At 37.5% G+C, this 19,290-nt stretch overlaps 1 protein-coding gene and 1 long non-coding RNA gene across 7 annotated transcripts in view; one reads left to right on the forward strand and one right to left on the reverse strand.

Moving 5' to 3' along the window:
• The window catches only part of LOC139149616 (B-cell lymphoma/leukemia 11A-like), a 79,158-nt gene that overhangs the window by 38,701 nt on the left and 21,167 nt on the right, over nt 1-19,290 (forward strand). Inside the window, exon 1 of one of the 6 annotated variants that reach the window (XM_070721448.1) lies at nt 16,697-16,876. The exons of the other annotated variants lie outside the window; for them this stretch is intronic. Within the exon in view, the coding sequence (XP_070577549.1) occupies nt 16,825-16,876 (52 nt within the window). The 5' untranslated portion in view covers nt 16,697-16,824. Of the gene's footprint in view, nt 1-16,696; nt 16,877-19,290 lie in introns of those variants that run through there. 6 annotated transcript variants of the gene reach the window in all.
• Nucleotides 4,944-11,316, reverse strand: LOC139149617 (uncharacterized). Its single transcript, XR_011556128.1, has 3 exons — nt 11,151-11,316; nt 7,534-7,665; nt 4,944-6,005 (listed from the first exon to the last, which is right to left on the reverse strand). It is a non-coding gene; the product is annotated as an uncharacterized lncRNA (long non-coding RNA).

The raw sequence follows: 19,290 nt of genomic DNA on the forward strand, positions 1-19,290 counted from the left end.
ACAGCCAGGGGTATACCTTGAGATTTTTAACTGTTCATGAACATATGTACACTTGTTACTGCTTGTGTGTACATGTCGTAAACTAGTCAAAATCTCATAGTATACCCTTCGTTTAGGTGGTGAATTAGTATTATAATATAATACTAAATTGAAATTCTGATGTAAAATAATAAAAAACTGATTTTTCTCTGTCTTAAAAACTGGAATAAAGTTTACATATTAGATTTGCCCTGAAATATCAATAATTACAGATGACTGACATTTTTCACAGCTGAAATATGTTTCTGTGTACTTGCACCAGTGCCTGTAAGATAGAGCTGACCAGACAAGATTACTTATAACTGAAAATTTGTACCCACCCTTTTGAAAATGAGCAGTTGTACTGTAATTATTCTATCTCATTTTACTTCTTAATTTCAGCGGATTAATCCACAAACTTTCTCCTTAATGTATTGAGTATAATATTCACATCGTAGAAAATTCAGTCCTGTTTAGGAGCGACTTGAATAGGTTCCAATTATAGATTGCCGTACTCTCACTATTAATGTATTGGAATAATATAATGTGTACTACTGTAATATTTGGTGCACCGATGGTTTAATATCAAACAGTGACGCTGAAACCAAATACTGTATTGCTTGCCTTGAAATGACACTGCACGGTCCTCTTGCTTCGTTGCAACAACCTACTGTCTTTCTTTTATCATTGTCATAAGTAGTTGAAAGTGGCTGCTGCATTGCACAACAATAAACTCATGATATTTATAAAATATTGTCTTATTTAATCACTTTTGCTACATCGTTTTCACTTGTTTTGAACTTGGCAGGTAATATCGTTGTTCCTGCAGTCAATGTGCATAAACTATGCAGGCCATGTTTGATTTTAAGCAGTACTGTCCCATGTTCTCTGTCTTATGAGTCAGAATTGTAATAATTAAAACCTTCTCGATTCAAATGTGATTGCAGATAATCTGGAGTAGAAAGCAGGACTCTTATGAGAGGCTTCAGTAAATTTGTTAAGTTTTCATAGTCTGGCAGTTCATTTCAAAAAGATCATCAGCTTATGCCATCTTCGGCATCATTTTACAAGTGGTATAGCCACAAACTGATGTCGTCAAATCGCCGTACACAAAACACAGACACCTTGTAATAATGGCACTGTGTATAGTGTACGGCCATTAATGTCATCATTTTGTGGCTATACCACTTGTAAAATGGTGCCCAATCTTATGTTCAGGATGGTAAGCTGGTAAATGCATATGCTGCCTGGGTTCCTCAGTTATGTCACCAGGGTTCCCCCTGGTTTACCACTGAAGCAACCGTGCTTGAAAATTAAGAAAAAAACATGCATGTAATCAGAGCAAAGTGTTTTATTACAAAAATAAACATTGATGACAATGGTAAAAATGGTTTGGTGATCCATCATTTCCTGTTTAATCACTTCAGAATGGAAACGAGAAAATTTATTGTTTCCAGGAACAAATTAACGTTTACCTAGCTATATATACTGTATCTGTGAATGAATGAATGAATGAATGAATACACACACACACACATACATACATACATACATACGTACACACGTACGTGTACAATCATAAGTATACATAATACATGTATGTTTATGTAGCCACTGTAGCTGCACACATCTATGTTGCAGTCTGTGTAATATTTGATAACAAAATTCCTGTTCTGGATAATATGACATCATTATTATATTATATAACAATACATAATATAGTCATAATATCATAGTTCATAAGTATTTACATTACGATTGTTGTACAATATCAAATGAATTACATCCATTGTAATAAACATCATAGTTTTATATTTTTCTGTTATATATATATATATATATATATATATATAATGAGCTTACATAGTTGTACACATGAAGTACATATGCCACCTGTACACTAACACATGTACACATCATGCGCATAGCATATTCAGAGTCTGAAGTAGAGATTTCCTGCATTTGGAAAAGGTCAACAGTCAAAACAGTAAGTTACAGACTCAAATGTGGCACCATTGTCCCACTGCGTCATGCAAATTGGAGAATCATGGATACAAATGTCAAACAATGTGTCTCTACCCCCACAAAAATAACAATTTTATTGGATTGATATACACACAGTTAAAATTATTCAAATACTGGGTTAGCTGAATTTGTAATGTTGCATCAATATTTACACATGCCACCTCGTTTTCTGGCATTAAAAGAACAGTGCTAGGGTTAATTTTAATACTTTCCCTCACTGTTTTGTCGCTTTGTGTTTTATTTAAATCATGTGAAGAAAATCAGGATATGATTGTTTCAACCAATAACAAGACCTGCCCTTTAATGTAGCAGGTCAATAACCCCTGTGCAATGCATTCATATTTGGATCATGTCTGTGTTTTTGTATATGGGAAATTGGCAATCTGTCTTGTCTACTTGTATGGCAAGGCAGTCTTTTGTTCATTGGAAAGTCAAAATTCGACAAGTTTATTTGAGGTCAGGTTGTCATGGCTTTATTTTCTAGTTTGAACACTGTTCTAACTGAAAAGTTACTCATATATTGACTGAAGGAGTCCACCCCCACCCCCCCCCCCCCCCCCCCCCCCCCCCGCAAGAAAATGGCTCATCCTGGAAGGTATCACCTGATTATTCTGTGCCCAACTTTCAATTCAAGCCAGTAAGAGGTTGTCATGCCAACATCAAGCCATGATTTATTAACGTTAACAGATTCAAGGTTTTTGTTTAGAAGCGTGTTATTTCAAATTCTGATGCAAATGTTAAACCATTGAAAACTGTTGATTAACATATTCTATTTGGGTACTTTTTGCCCCCAAAGACACGTATGGTGTTGCCGTATGCCATAAAGTTATCATCCAAGACTGGTGTAAATATACTGAATAAATGACAGTGCAGTGTAGCTATCATGCTTTATACAAAGTACATTCTGTTTTGCTTTTGTTTTTGCCTCTTTCACTGACTCATCAAAATCATGGAATGTTGGGCGAATAATTAACTGAATATAGTGATTCACTCCGCCGCACTACTCCTACATAACCTCCAGCCTAGAATAAATACACTCTTCAAATATAAAATCAACTGATCATTATACCCATGAAATCCGTTTATATATTTTGAGTAGCATCTTTACCGGTGCAATAAATAATTCATCGCAGTTGGCCAGCCAATCATTATCTGTTGTGTTTACCGATAAATCAGAAAACAGTGAAATCCGTAACTTTCGGAAAGTACAAACCACAGTTATCCTACAGCTGTACTGTCACAGTAATGTGTTTCGTGGGTTGTAATGTCCAAATAAAGCGAGTATTTGTCATCAATAATTCATCTCATGAATGCAGTTTGTCCTCAATATGTTTTCTTCTTGCTGTGGGACAACAGTGTATCATTAGTCATTACTGCCGTTGACTGTCAATTTGTGTACCCTGTTCTACCCATTCAAGAGTTGTTAGGTCCATTACACCAGATACGATGATGAGCATGTCCCTCCGCGCCTGCTGTCGTGATCAAGAAATGGTGTCACCCTGATATGGTGTGGGCAGATGGGAACAATCACTCGACAAACAAGGGTGAATACAAGCTTGCCCTACCTCATTAAGAATGGTTCGACCCTTCACATCTTTAGGGGGAAAAAACATATTAAACAACACATTTATTTAGTATAGGTATATAATTGCAGCATGGGCAACCATTGTGTAGCCTAGATGCTGGTCACCATGACGTCATGGAATGATGTAATGCCGCAGCGAGACCGTGTGAAGGTCGAGGCATACAATGATAACTCTGCTGATCGCCCGGAGCACTGCAGTGCTCCCCTGCTTCCCAACATCATACATGTGCCATGGCGGCAGTGCTCCGACTGCATGAAGCAATGGAAAGCATTGTAGTGCGGTCTTTGTTGCAACCGTTTTCAGTGCTCCTCATTCACCCATTTTTGAAATAACTACTGTCGCTCGTAATTAGGACTCATGCCATTCAAAAACGAGGGGAGGACTTTTCAGGGAGTTGACCAGCTGAGTTCATTGAAGGGGGGAGGGACGACACAAAAGAAAATATCACAAATGGTTAGAAAACGTCAGTGAATGCCATCAGCTTCAATCTCTTTGTTTGTGAAGGTCACAGACATCTGATGCAGTCTGGTTTTGACCCATTTCCGGCATTTGTGTCCACACAGATAAAAAAATAAAAGATCAAGCAGTAAAGCCACCAATTTGCATTGTCGCTGCTCTTAACAGTCAGGGGTAATCAGGCATTTTTTATTGAAAACTTAAAATGTCAAATGCACATTGACAATATACGTTTGTGAGTCTTTACCATTTTTTGCTGCAAATTGGCAAGGGGGCTCAGATATACCCATTCAGAAATCCGATACTTGACTTGCCCCGTTTTTTTCCCCCATTTTTTTTTTCATGCTTTAGCATTGAATGATGCTGTAGGTGTGCAGTGTGGATTCTCATCATTAGAGTGTACACTGATCAATGGGCTAAATGTGCCAGGGGCATTCACAGGACCTCACTTTTCAACTCTCAGACCCTAAAGGCAAACGGCAGTTTTTTTTCAGACCATTGAATAAATTCTCATGCAGATATAATAGCAACATATTATTTCTTCAGTTGTCCTATCTAAATTAAAGGGACAAAGTCTGTCATTTTTCATGAATTTTGTTTGATGCAAGATACTATTATATTGTTTGACATGTTGACAGATACTGAATGAAAGGGTGACTATGCATATATTTGACCCCGGTTTTTGACACGATACATGAAACCATTGCGAAAATGAATTAATGGTTATGACCATTAATTCATTTTCGCAATGGTTTCATTCAATTTGTCTAAAACCGGGGTCACCAATATATGCATGGTCACTCTTCATTCAGTATCTTTCAACATGTCAAACAATATAAGAAGTATCTTGCATCCAACAAAATTCATGAAAAATGACAGACTTTGTCCCTTTAACACTCGCTAATATTGCTTCTGTGTGATTGAGTGGTGAAAAAGAGCGAAAACTAAAAATAAATTTCCACCCTACACCTTCAATTTCCTGTCCTTTATGACACAGTTTTGAGAACCTTTCCTCACAGTACACCCTTGATTTCATTTACAATGCACTGACCCAAGCTCAATAACCATAGACTGCATATTGCATATTGATTTTTTTTTAATCATATAACTTTACATTAGTGATGGAGAATGCTCACTAGGTCAAAATCTGTGCCGCTGTCGTGTTATTATCTTCACTGCCACTGGCAAATCTTGACTGGAATTACCCAAGAAAGACTGATCTACCCGCAGTTGAAGTAAACAAAATGCTACTGTACCTTACACATCTGCATCAAAGCTCTCTATAACCATTTTTTATTCAAATTAACAATAACAAACCGATACGAACAAAATATTTCAGTGATTTCCCGGTGAACACTTTTAATATATTTTTGACATAAAGCGTCCCTAGAGGGAAATATAAGGGCATAGCTACCTTGTTCCTGTTTCAGGGATGGTGTGTTAGACTTCTGTAGTGATCATTGCAGAAATGGCAGTGGCAATGATTCTTTGATGTGTACATTAATATTGTATGTCTCTAGTGTTTGGCTGCATGTTGCTGATTTTTTGCACAAAAAAGAGATGAAATTATTAAAAAGTTTGCGTGGCAAATTATTGATAAATTGCTTGCGCTTACAAACAGCAGATTTCTCAATCTCAGTGTTTTAGGGTGAAATAAAAATTATGTGAAGTAAGCTGCCACTGAAAGGTCTTTGGGCTGTTCTGTTCTGTGTGGGTGTCTATGTTATTTTATAATGTCTGCACTTTTGTAGGAAGAAAATATCACAGGCTTTTAACAGATAAAGCTGGTAAAGCCGGGGACTTGCCCTCTGATTTCAGTCGTCTTTCAACCATTTCCTTTTATCAAACTGACCTGACACTTCTCAGCAATCCATGCTAGGTCACATCACACGGAGCAATAGTCTCTGCATTGTGCAAGCCCTGCAGGAAAAGGTCAAGTTTGAGAATGAAATTGCGGCACACGCGAGAACACAGTCATAGGTGATATTTTCCCGAAACTCTAGGAGCCACTGAGTGCTGCCCATCATATTTTATGGCATTGATGTTAGTCGTTTATCCAATACTCTATATCTAGAGTCGTGGATGTCCATTAAGTTTTGTAAATCCAATTCAGAATTCAGATTTTTTTCTCCATTTTAGTACTATAGAGGAACCAATTCCATGACAGTTTTCCAGATAAAGAAATTGTTCACAATCGACAAATTGAAGGCCAATAAAAAGGTTCCAGATTATAAAATTCATCATTTCTATGGTGGCCACAACAATGTGGGCATTCAAATGATTTTTGACAAGAATCTCTACCATGATATCAACAACTTCCTCTCTGAGGTGCGCAGTTCAGCAGGAGGCGTGTACACTGTACCACTTCATTGTGATGCAAATGGCGACATACCTATTGACACACAGCCAGTCGAGGATGAAATAAAAACGACTTGTTACCCAAACTACATGTGTATCACATAGACGCTGTAAAATAACCCTTGTAAAGTGCCCGGCCACAGACAGCCCTTGTAAAGTGCTTTGCCACGTGTGAGTTATATTTAATGACTTTTGCTACATGCTAAGTTACAAATGGAGACATTTCCTTTGGCAGATTGAACGGTTATACACAGCCAGCTGTTAGGTTGGCACCTTGAATTTGTGATGTACTTTAACCTGAAAAATGACTAAGCCTTTCAGAAACAAAATATGTCGGACTGCCCTTATGAAATTTCCCAGTGTTTCCACAACCATGAAGGATAATTTTCTTTCATTTGAGAGGGAAAGTGCCATTTCCAGTATTACAATCGGTTTAATAGGTGAGGCAGACGTGAATAGCCTCAGAACCATGGAAAAATCAAGAGCAGATACTGTTCTACAGCATATCCCTTTTTGAACTTATACTCCTGATCACAGATCCTACCATATGTTTTTAGAAAAAAACCAATAAGGTTATACTTCAGCTTGCTAAAGTTATGAAAGGATTTGGCCATCTGAATTAGAATCAAGAGCTGACCGCAGAGCAAATTTCTACATTTCATGTCGTGGCTTTGTTTTAAATAGCCTGGCTGGAAACACATTTAAAATAATAGTTGTTTGCCACTTGTATGACAGCACTTTTCAGTCAAGAGGATTTATTCAGTGACAGCAACATAGTTTATTGTATGACACATCTTTTGATAACATACAAATAATTGAATTTGGATAAGTGTTTGATGGAATTAGTTTACATTGACAACCATAAATTATTTGTTCAATGCAATAAATACCGTCAAAGCATATGGGATAGGTACATTGAACTTGTGTGATGAACTTGAACTTTGATAATGCTAGTATGTACAGATCAGCATTTCATGATGAATACATATACTGGTGTTTGAGTTTTTACTGATAGTGTCTTGTTTCACTATAGTGGCATTATACACTGTGAAAAAAAAGGTGTAATACTAGTATGGATTTTATACTTTACCAGAACAGATGATGAGCATGATTCAGGTGTTTTTTCTCAGAACAAATGGCTGGTAAATGATATTCTAGATGCAATTCTACACTTCAAAGATGTACAGCACACACAATCCACTGTCAATGTCGCAGACTTCACCTGCAGAAATGAGATAAAAAAGTTAAACACATTCACATGTGGTGTCACGTCTGATATCACCTGTCATAAAAATCTCATGACCTTCTCATTTATGCAGAACACCGGCGGAAAAAATATGTCAATCAGTAGTTCAGTTGTCAATAAAAATGGATAAAGTGATTGTGATTGTTAAGTCTTTATCCCAGATACACATTATACATGTACTTAATTCTTTTTTATAATTAGTAGAAATTTTCCTACTTTCATAGACTAGTAACCATGTCCCCCTTGCCAATTTTGCATTTGTCATTTTAACAGTTTATCCTGGATTTAGTATGAATGAATGTTGCACGTGATGGATTCTTGCATGGCAGTCGGCCAAAGGCGCAAGGTCAGAGGTCAGAGTAGAGAAGTAAAGCTTCTGAATGTTATGCCACTTCTACGCAAGGTCAAAAGATAAAAATGGTGGATATGGCTGTTAACTTTCTACTATTTTTGTATTTTCAATTTGTGACTGTGCACATTTTTTATATTCAATAAAATGTAGCTACCACAAATAATGCTAAGTTCAGATGCAATGGTTGACTCTTGTGTCATGTAGCTTTGTCGCTAATGAAAAAATCAAGAACCAACTAGCTTCAAACAGTCAAAAAGTATCTTTTTGCCCCATTTGACAATTTGGACCACTCTACCATATCACAGCAACATGGGCAGTATGCAGAGTTGGTTTAACATAGGGTTACAACCTGAATATATCACAAGAAAAAATAGGTAAATATCTTTTTTTGTTTGTGTGACTCGGCCATCATCCATCCCTCCTTCAGCACAGCGTTTATTAATACAGCCATCATGATAAAACAGGTCAGTATTGGAATTTTAGGTGAAGAATTTGTTGCAGATGGTAGTGCTGTTGCGATGTGTACTGCGGAATCTGGACCTGCCTTCCAAGCGGTGCATGTCACCATGGAACTGTCCTGATACACAACTTTTTTAAAAATCACAGTTTTTGAAGCAGTGAACAAAGTGTCATGCTTGAGCACAGCCTTGTCGATGATAAAATAAAGAAAGAGAACTCAACTGTGAAACTGAAAAGAAAGAAAGACGATCAATTGAAATCTTTTTGTCCCTCATTGATAAGCTTAAATGAAAGACCAAAATGTTGGTATACACTATAAAAGCTTTTATTTTTGGTCACCGAAGGCCACAATGAGTCCATAGACTTGCAAATCTGTGATGACATGTATGTTCTAACATCAAATTATGAAGCCAAATGGTCTGATCTACTTAGATGGTGAGCAGTATGCATGAGCAGTCTTGAGCGCAACTAGAGGTCCCCTGCTCATACACTGTAAGTTATATGCACAAAATGCATATTTCACTAGCTCTTGGACCAAAAGTACACTAATCTATAGGAGTCAACAGTGTCTGAAGTTGAAAGACCAATTTATTTTAATATTGCAATTGGTTGCACACCACAGCTTCAAGGCCAGAGATGCCCTTAACATCGAGAAATTATGATTGTCTTTCGGACATTCAGATGGCCTTCAGATATAACTTGAAGTTGCTCATTTGAATTTCGTTCAGAGTTTGATGATCTGTGGAGACAATTTCTAAAATTACTTAATCAATTAGAATTCAGCATCATTCAAATTAACGTCCTCTATTACAGGCTGTGAAATGTTTCAAAAGCACATATCATATTAAATATGACATTTGAATGACCATTATCAAACTAAAACCAAGTTTTTTTCTGTAAATATGTACAAAATCCATCATTAATACACCTATTACCATTATTTCTACTGTTCTGTGTCCCATAACTACAGTTGGTATACAGTATGACCTGTCCTATTCATTTCACTATAAATTTTAAAAGTGCTTGACCATGAGACTGTATGTGAAACATACCTAATATTAGCAATATGCAAATCATTTGATCGTAATTTTAGTTTTATTTCTAACTTGCATCCTACATGTTCAGTTAAGTGCCCTAAAATGAGGCGATTCTTGATAAAAGCCGTACAACAAAAGGGTCACACATGAAACGTGGTTGTATGTTGAATTGAGTCCCACATGTGTCATATGGTCATATGTTGGCTTGAGCTACATGGTGTCATATTGGACTCAGTTACAGCTCATGCAAATTATGTCAAGCACGTAGCCCTCATCTGTACATGGCTGCACTTTTTTAAATACCCCTATGGTATTTTGTAATGCATGATCATCGTCGTGAAAGCATGATTGAACAGAGAAAATTAAAAAAGTCAAAGTCAGTGAATGGATGTCGAATGAAGAACACAATACCAGTGATGTGATTTGTAGGTTTTTTTGTGAAAACTTATGACAGTTGATGTAGTATGTGTGAATTTTGTTACCTCGTGTATTTCATATCATTCATAATGACAGTTAAAAACATACCGCTCTGCTCTCTGTAATGCATCTACCATTGTCTTTAATGATGGCAATTTGTTGCTCTGTTTGACAAAAGTCAACACCCTGACTTGTCAAATACTTGTTCTTTTGTGATTTCTCTCTGATATGCAGCTACTTTATTGTGACTACATTTTCAAGTCCAGACCTATCATTTATTTGACATGTTGAGCCTGATTTTTTTCAAACGCTATAAACCAAAACAACCACACCAGAGAGTAATCTGGAAGTGTAAAGTCAAAGGGATACCATGATGAAGTTGCTTCAAACAATCCAGGAGGACATTGTGCTCTGTGACATACCAGTAAAAGTGTTATCTGTTTACTCATCATAAATTTTATTTTCATATTGCCAGACAGAACATAACTATTTCCTGACCGAGTCAGTGCTTTGAAATCTCAAAAAAACAAAATTGACGGCTGCATACATATATTTTTTTTCTTGGTGACATGACACACAGTAGCACTATCACTCTTAATAGTGTACTTCAATCCCCTATCTCGCAGTGTCACCCTGATTGAAACTCAATTTTTGAAATGGAAAATACACTGTCACCAGCATTTTGCAGTGTATGAGAAACTTAGTGAGTTAGTCGCTTTTACTTTTGATTTTTTTTCACACTTTTTGTTTTTAATGTTTGCCACAGTTTCTTGTTCTATCCAGAAATCATGTTCAGATACACAGTGTTCAGCTTGTCTACTCAGACTTAACACGTATCACTGCATTGTTATTGTTGACATGTGAATTCTAGTCTGGACCATAATACAATTGTAAACAATGATAGTGCACTTTACACATACAGACGCTGTATTGACAAGCTGAATGGGAGGTGTTCAACATCCTTTCAGGATTGGAACAAAGTTCGCACACACAACAAAAATTTAGAAAAAAATCATCAGAAGTTACCCTGCACATAATCATTGCATATCAAGGTCTTCATTTCAATATGTTCCAAATCATTTTGCCCATCTGTAATCAGTGTTAGTGTAGGGACAGTGGTTTTTGTATGATGTCTTTGCATTGTGCCTGTGACAGGTTTTCCAATGAATGCACTTTTACGCTTGGAAATAACTTACTTTTTATGAGTCGCAATTTCACTTGAATGAATGAGAAACGCGAAATCTTCGGGGATCAATCTGAAGATAGCACCGGGGCAGATTGAAGTCAATGCAGACATGGGTCTGGGGAGCCGCATTCACCATTGCGGTCTTGAAATAACTCTTCATTTTGGAAACATTCGGATCCCTGAAAGCAAAATAAGATATTAAGCCATTCAATCAACACATTTCAGGGGGAAAATACACTGTGAGTATATATGCCACATCTGAAAAGAGTGTGTGAGTAAATGTTAGCATCAAAGACGTATACTTTTCCAAGAAAGAAAAGGGAGAAGTGTTTGAAAAAGAAGCCAGCTGTGTTCTCCTTCCAATGTATACACAGCTGATTGAGTGGTTTGCCTAATGGAAACCCCTCTAGTGTAATGACACAAGTTGGACAAGAAATAAAATCTGAAAGTTAGTAGGTCTCTGAAGCTCCTTCTGTCGATGATTGACAAGATGTATAGAATAGTTTTATCAGAGTGATCAAAAATGACTGGAGGGGAAAAATACGTTCATAATATTGGCGAGGGGATGAATCAATCATATGAATGATCAGAGTACAAAATGGGTTCCAGCATGACAACTTATATATACCATGGTTTTTGTTAGTGACATCATTACCACTACTGTGTGTTTTGACTGATCAACTTAAGGTAGAATGTGCCTCGGGGACAGATATTTGGACTGTTCCCAGACTTTTCTGATCTACCCCTTGCAGGGGAGGGGGGACTCATTTTAAAGCACTTGGAGTAAGAAAAATTTTCACCATCGTAATTTTTTGAAAGTCGAAAATTTTATTTTTCCTGATAGAGTCAATACAGGGATGGCGGCCATTTTGAATTTCAAATATCAGTAAATGTCAGGTATTATTTCTCTGGTTCCAAAAATGCTTGGTGACACCTGATTTTTATCGCTGATTTGGTAAGAGTATGGTCGAAAAGTTTCATTGAGGAAAGTTTGGGCAAAAGTTGAAGTCTTCCACTTTTGAGACACATACTGGCTTAAGAGAAGTTCAACTCACCGTCATTTTCCATGAAATCTATTCGCATTAAATCATGTAGAGTTTCCATCCCTGTTGATGTGTCCATCCTTGCAAGTGATTTTTCACAATAAAATGCAAATAAAATTACCAGAAGGTACCGCAAAACTATCATTATATTATTATTGTTCTTATTGTCCTTATAATCACTTCGAGTCATTTGATACAAAGCTTTGTATGTTTACAATTATTGCAAAATTTGGGTAGATTTTGTAAAATATACTACGCCTGACCAACAAAATGAGAAAGTTAATACACAGTTCGCACACACAGTTCGCTTGTGTTAACAAAAACAAAGATAGTTAATGCTGTTTGTCATTGCGATTCCAAAGGTCAACGACGTAAATTAAAATATCAAAGATCTACAAAAAAAGACATGAATAATACTGTAGTACCAATTTTGTCATTCATATCATTAGCATAATAAATGTTATGTCAGGGGCCACCAGTACCTTTGAAAAGCGTTAAAATCTATGGAAATTAAACTCACAATAATAATAATGCATATTTGATTCTTTGTGGACAAAAAAGAACAAAAGCAGTAGTCGCCATTAAGCAAGAATATTTAGCCTATTTTTTTCTAAACTATGCAGTGAAAGAACAATCTTATTTTGTCAGCAGAATTTAAATTTTGGTTTTAACTCAATAAGTTCTGAAAATTTTCAGTTTTACTTTTAGAAATCAGTTCATTTACTGAAGTTTTCTGAATGCTGAGATGATGATCACCAGGGCAGTAGATGGCACGACTAGATGGCATGTAGTAGATGAACAACTCACCTGTAGTTTAATTACTTTGCCAATTTTTGCATTAGTAGTCACTTGCAACACCACATAATCAGCATCACGGAAGTTGTCTTCCTACTTGGCTTGAAAATGATCATATCCTGTAAAAAAAAACACAATCAAATAAAGAATATATGTTTTATGTATGTGAGGTTAACACCATCAACATTAAATAACAACCATCTGAAAAAAAAATTTAGCCCATGCCTGTGGATCTCTGGCATTTGTGGGTCGTTGGTAGCCCATTACTGACTGCATCACCCATGCTACACGGACCAGACGGCCAAGTGGATGCTAATAAAAATCACTGCTGAGGTTGCCATGCAACTAGTTTAACGCAGACACAAAACTCTAGGTTGCCAGAAAGAATGGGAAAAGCTATCCTGCAGAATACATAGAAACAAAGGCACTTCTTCTGCTGCTCATTCATTGGCGTTGTGAATTGTGTTGGTAAAAACTAAAGTTGTATGTGACATGTCTTCCACCATTCCCCATGCCAAGCTAATGTAAGTTGGTCATTCATCAGCAATTGTTTCTGTGATGCCAACAACAATGCCATTTCCTCTCTGTAATCAGTCACATGATTGTCGAATTTCACCTCGTGTATTTGCCCCTCCCGAGGGCATCCATTTGCATTTCTTGACTAAGCTAAGGACGTCGCTTTGTCCCTATTTTAGCCAAGCTACGATGCTGAAGTTATTTTCGTATTCGTTTTCGTATTCGTTTTCGTATTCGTATTCGTATTCGTATTGGAGTCACTGACAGAAATTGTTATTTCTAGTCCAGGTTTCAGGTATGAAACGTGCAATATACGATATTTACTGAGGTTTAATATTGTGATAATTTGATTCGTAATTTCATCTGCCAAATTTGGTTAAATTTACATAAATTTGCATTTGTAGATTTTAAAGAATTTGTTCACTTCATTTTATTTGAAAAAAAAATACTTAAAATCGGTTGGAATCTGGTAAGGCAGCATCTTCGCTTGCCAATGTCTATTGACCGGGCAGCTGGATGCACCCCGAAATCAGGTGGTCAGTGCCAAGTAATGGGACTCGTGAGAGCGGATGCGAAGGAGCTGCCCTGGACTGTACCATTGTTTTGCGGGGAGGGCAGATTTTTGTGAGGCGCTGCAAAACGGGTGACTGTGAAAGCTGTGATGAACGGGGGACTTGTCCAGGACAACCATCTGAATAAAAAAATGTGAAAATTGTTATATCCGGTCATCCTTTTGGACTCACTGTAGAATGATCATATCCATTTACAATTTGTATTTCAAGTATTTTACTTGATTTTGACATGGCTCTACGTAGACCTGAATAAATTATAATAACAATACAATACTTTACAAAACTCAGGGAGTGCGGTAAGGCAAAAATTACAAAATTGCAAGTTACGACAAAGTTGTACGTGCTGCTACAGAGGAGAAAGTAACAGAAATAAATGACAATAGGTAGTTTATCTTTCAGAGTAAAGATGTGAGCAATAATAACATAAGCCGGACCGACCGATAATTCATGTATTACATTCAATCAGGGCTCAAAGTAGCGACCATTTTCAGTCGCATAGGCGACCAAATTTATGAGATTGCGACTGAATTTTTTTCAAGACATTTCTCCATACCGTATACGTGATCAAATACAACATATATTCGCTCAGTGTTCACGGAGCATTGTCCCGAAAGGCCGCGACCCCAAAATACGCATTGAATAAGCATAGCCGTTGAGCGGAGTTACTCAAAGGTTTGAGCGCGTTCTCTCCACTGCACAGCGCTGCCAATGTGTCTGCTGATGTTATCTTGAATGATCTGTCAAAATATCGCATGAATTTAATGATAAATTTTACTACAATCCAATCAAGTATCAGAAGCAGTTTTAGTGCTGTCACATCATTTCAATTGAACCAATCATAATCCCAGCATAAAATGTCATCAAAATATAGCTGACAAGGGAAAACAAGCAACCAGTAACTGCAACATGTTTCATGCGTTCACGTGCGTAATGAGTATTTGCGTTAGTGGCATGTGACCGGCTAGACCATTTCCGGAAACGTCCTTTGGAAAGCAGATCAAAGCATCGATTTCATCAAGCTTGGACTGGATTATCCTCTTTCATAAAGGTTTTTGTTTTCAGCTGGATCTAAATAGCAAGCAACTTTGTTGAAATATCATGGAAAATCTGCCGGGTAGCGACTGCAATTATGTAGAACCATGGAGGTAGTAGAGAACAGACCATGGATGGGACTGTGGCGATGACCTCAATGACCCGAGCGAGTTCGATACACGCCACAAGTACCGCTGCGTTATCACAGCTAGGATTAAATGCGCATATACGTTTGAGTTTTGTTCTCTTGCCTACAAAATATCAATCGAAAGATGATAGTTGCTGCATTTCTATTCAGACTTTTTGTTGAAAAAAGTAGCTATCTACGGCTAGCGGCTTAATTGGTCCTCCAAAATAGTACTGCTGAAAGTTTTTGGAGTGACCTGCAGAACGGAGTTGTAGAGCGGGGCAAACTGCGTAACACTAAAACTGGATCGCACAGTAACAAATGACGGAAACCGATCGAGCCAGTTTCGACAGCTACTAGACTAGCTGAAGTCTATTTATCATAGAGTACAGGTATTTCTCGATATTTCGCGATACAAATTAATTTCCATGCATTCTGGTGTATCTTATCAATACGCAAGTTGATCAATATGTTCTGGCAATGGCAGTTGACGCAAACGCAAGGAAAGAAAAAGAGATGGGCCGTACTGAAATAAAGACTCTGACAACAGCTCACACATTAATTTAATCTTTATTAGGGAAACAAATGTACCGATCGGGACATAGGCCTATGATACCATTTATTCATCTCGTTTTCTTTTATGACGCTTTCCCACATCATATGAGATGATATTTTCTTTGCGACAGCAGTCTAAATATAGCATGCCATCGACTTAGGGGCATGCGATAACGTTGAGCCCTGCATTCACTGTCGTTGTGACGATCACTTTCTCAGAGATATCAGTTTAAAACAAGAAAATTACCTTTTAAGTTTACAACTCATCAAATTGGGCGGGTCAGCTAAATTTCCATTATCGATACTAATGATGTCAACAGAATGTTTAAGTTGGTTGTTGTGATAGAAGTTAATACGAAAACGAATACGAATACGAATACGAAAATGATGTTTGTTTAAAAAATCTTTCCTCAAAAGACTACTACTGGCCCACAGGCGCTAATAGCTTGGTAGTCTGCTAAATAGATCGATTTCGGCTCGATCTATCGATCCCGTGGTCAGTATGCCCGCCACTGTAACCTAGTGAGTATTTTGGTTACAATGGCGCGCATATCGACAACGGGATCGATAGATCGAACCGAAAATCGATCTATTCAACAGACTACCCAGCTAAGAGTGCCTGTGTACTGGCCGTTTGTTTTTAAAATCTCTCCTCTAATTATAGCAACGATATCTTTCAATCTAGGGCCTAAAAAGATTGGATCTTTTTCAACTTACATTCTCAAATATTGAAGTATTGATATATTGTCATATAAATAGCACTTTACCTTCTGTAAAGACAGAACTTTTATATAATACGTACGAAATTTGGACTAAAAATATAAAATTTTGTCAGTGACTCCAATACGAATACGAATACGAATACGAAAACGAATACGAAAACGAATACGAAAATAACTTCAGCATCGTAAGCCAAGCTGGGGACTTCAGACAGTCTGCGTGATCTATCCCATCAACCTCCGCATATATAGCCGCCATTTTTATTATTGTATTTCTTTGTTCATATTTTCTTGCAAAATATCCATCTTCACCCGGCGTTTCAAAATGTCGCGCCGAAAGCAGGACAAACCACAGCAAGTGAGGAGAACCGTAACAGGTAATGTAAAACTCGTCCACGATACACGAGATTGTGCACATCGGTGGAAAGTGAGAGCGAAAATACGGGGTCTCAGGACGTTGGACAAAACCAGTGGTCAAGTGGTGTACAGTGGTGTGGGCATAATGGCGTGTTCTATGTCTTATATGATCGCTTTTCTTTGTCTACCTGCACTGACATAATTTTCCAGATGGAGCGATGTTTCTAATGTTTATATCCACTATTTTAGAACAAAATTATCCCCGATGAGAGAGAAGCGTGCGTCAAAGACGTAGAGAAGTCAGTGCCCTGCTAAACCACATTTCGGGAAAAAAATCGCTCCGAAAAAATATAACAGTTGTTGTTGTGCATCGCTGCTGTTGTAGCAAATAGCCATTGGGCATTTCGGTGAGTGTGTGTAGCGACAAATAGAAATTATTATCGGGAGTCAGACATCTTTGCCGAAAACAGCATCGACATGCAAGCGATTTCCGCGTACGTTAGATAAATATGAACTAAGGCTGGGCACGTTAGGATTATGTAATAACGTTTGATAATGTCTCCTGTCAGAAAAACAGGGAGAGCGTAATGGAGTGGATTCACAGCCTTGACCCGTAAGGTCGGGATTTAGCCCGTATTTTGGGATCGTTCGAAAAAATTGTCAACTTTCCAAAATCTGTCGATGCACACATCGCTAACTAGTTTGTAAACAATTGTGATGTAGCGGAGGCTTACGCTAGAGCGGTCATTTTTCCTGGCGGATTTTTCCTGAAAGATGGAGAAGTCGGGGATGTTGTAGACGGTGCACTCTAATCGTGCGTGACCTTTTTGTTGTCGCACCACACATTGATCACGTCAGGCTGTCGCCCCGGCGGTCTGAAGTGTTAACTTGTGTGGCTTGAGTGTCGTTCTGGCCGCAGCCATGTTGACCTGAAATGACCCCTGGCGTTGTCCAGAGACAAAGGTCAGACATGCTTCATCATACGCAATGAATAATTAATGAACTAATGATATTGTCACCTGAGCCAGCCTCGTTGCATGCAAATTTATCAGTTGAGGTAAAGAATTTTAAAAATTTGTAAATTATTGTGGCTTTTAAATATGTGGAGATTTTCAAGAAAAAAAGCAATGCTTGTAAAGCAATGCCACAATAACATTATACTTGAAAGAGAAATTATATTCATTTTGTATGCAAATTAACACTGTGATCTCTCACTTATTACTGCCAGCTACTGACACTGAAATCAATTTGTTGTGTCTGTGTATTCAGAACGCTATTGATATCAGTGTCTTCGGTACAATTCTCACTGCATTGTGGGCATCTCAACTTTCAGAATCAGAGAGATGGCTGTATTCATGTCAAATCAAATGATGTTCCAATATTGAAAGCAATTCAAAACTGCCAAAAAAATCTGCATAGTTATTTTCCTAATGTGAGCTGTCTTTTTAAGCGTTGTGTCAAGGTGATTGTTTCAAAATTCTTTCCTGCTAGGCTATTTTGCTGGAGTAAAATTGAAGTGGCTGCAGCAAAGTAGGCCGTCTCATGGTGTGCATTGTCTCTCCCCACTGCATTTGTACAGCTCTTGGTGTACAACGTTTGTTCAGTCGTTGTATTTACTCACTGGTAACAGTAACTATTGGTTACTGTGAACTCACAACTGATATTAAATGCCAGTGATTTTTGGTGGTTCGTGTTTTGTTTAGTATTTCAGTCCCCCCAAAATAGTTATTGAGATTTTTTATCCAGTTCATATTCAGTTTCATGTAAATTAATAGACTTAGCTTGAGGTCACCTCACATTGTTTGGTAGTCACAAAAGAATTGATGTGGCCAGTGATACGTCATAAAAAAATTGTCATTTTTATTTCATTTTGTCCTTTATGTTTCTCTCTCCCTCTTGTTTCTAGGAGCATGGGCTTTGGTAAGGTTCACCATCCCCCATGGGTGGATGTAATGATTTCTGATGTACACATATATCATTCTGAGTCATCATCTTCCATCCAAAATCATTCCTAGTGATCCATCCAAACAATGTCAGGATATAAAATATAGGACACAATGGCAGAATCATTGAATTGAGAAGTCTTGGTCCTCATCAGAGTTTCAAATTATTTTTGTATTTTGTTGGGTTTATTATTTACTGAAATATCGTTAGTGATTACAAAGGGTCAGGCATTACAGTAATGATGAGTTTTTTGTCTAATTTGCCACCATTCATGGTCGTAGGATTTTTTTTTTTACTGCTGTGGTGCTGGAATTGAGTGGTGTTTTATAGGGTCATAACTCTCTGTACACACGCTACACATCGGAAAAAGCAGCAGAGATGGCGGTAGGATGTGTCAGTGTTGTCAGGCAGCGAGCATCACCATGAGAACTGGCGTGAAATTAAATTCACCCATGTAAAAAGTAGTGAGGTTATTCTGCTGGTCTGCATC

This window comes from Ptychodera flava, chromosome 14 (genome assembly GCF_041260155.1).
Source record: "Ptychodera flava strain L36383 chromosome 14, AS_Pfla_20210202, whole genome shotgun sequence".
Classification (NCBI taxonomy): domain Eukaryota; kingdom Metazoa; phylum Hemichordata; class Enteropneusta; family Ptychoderidae; genus Ptychodera; species Ptychodera flava.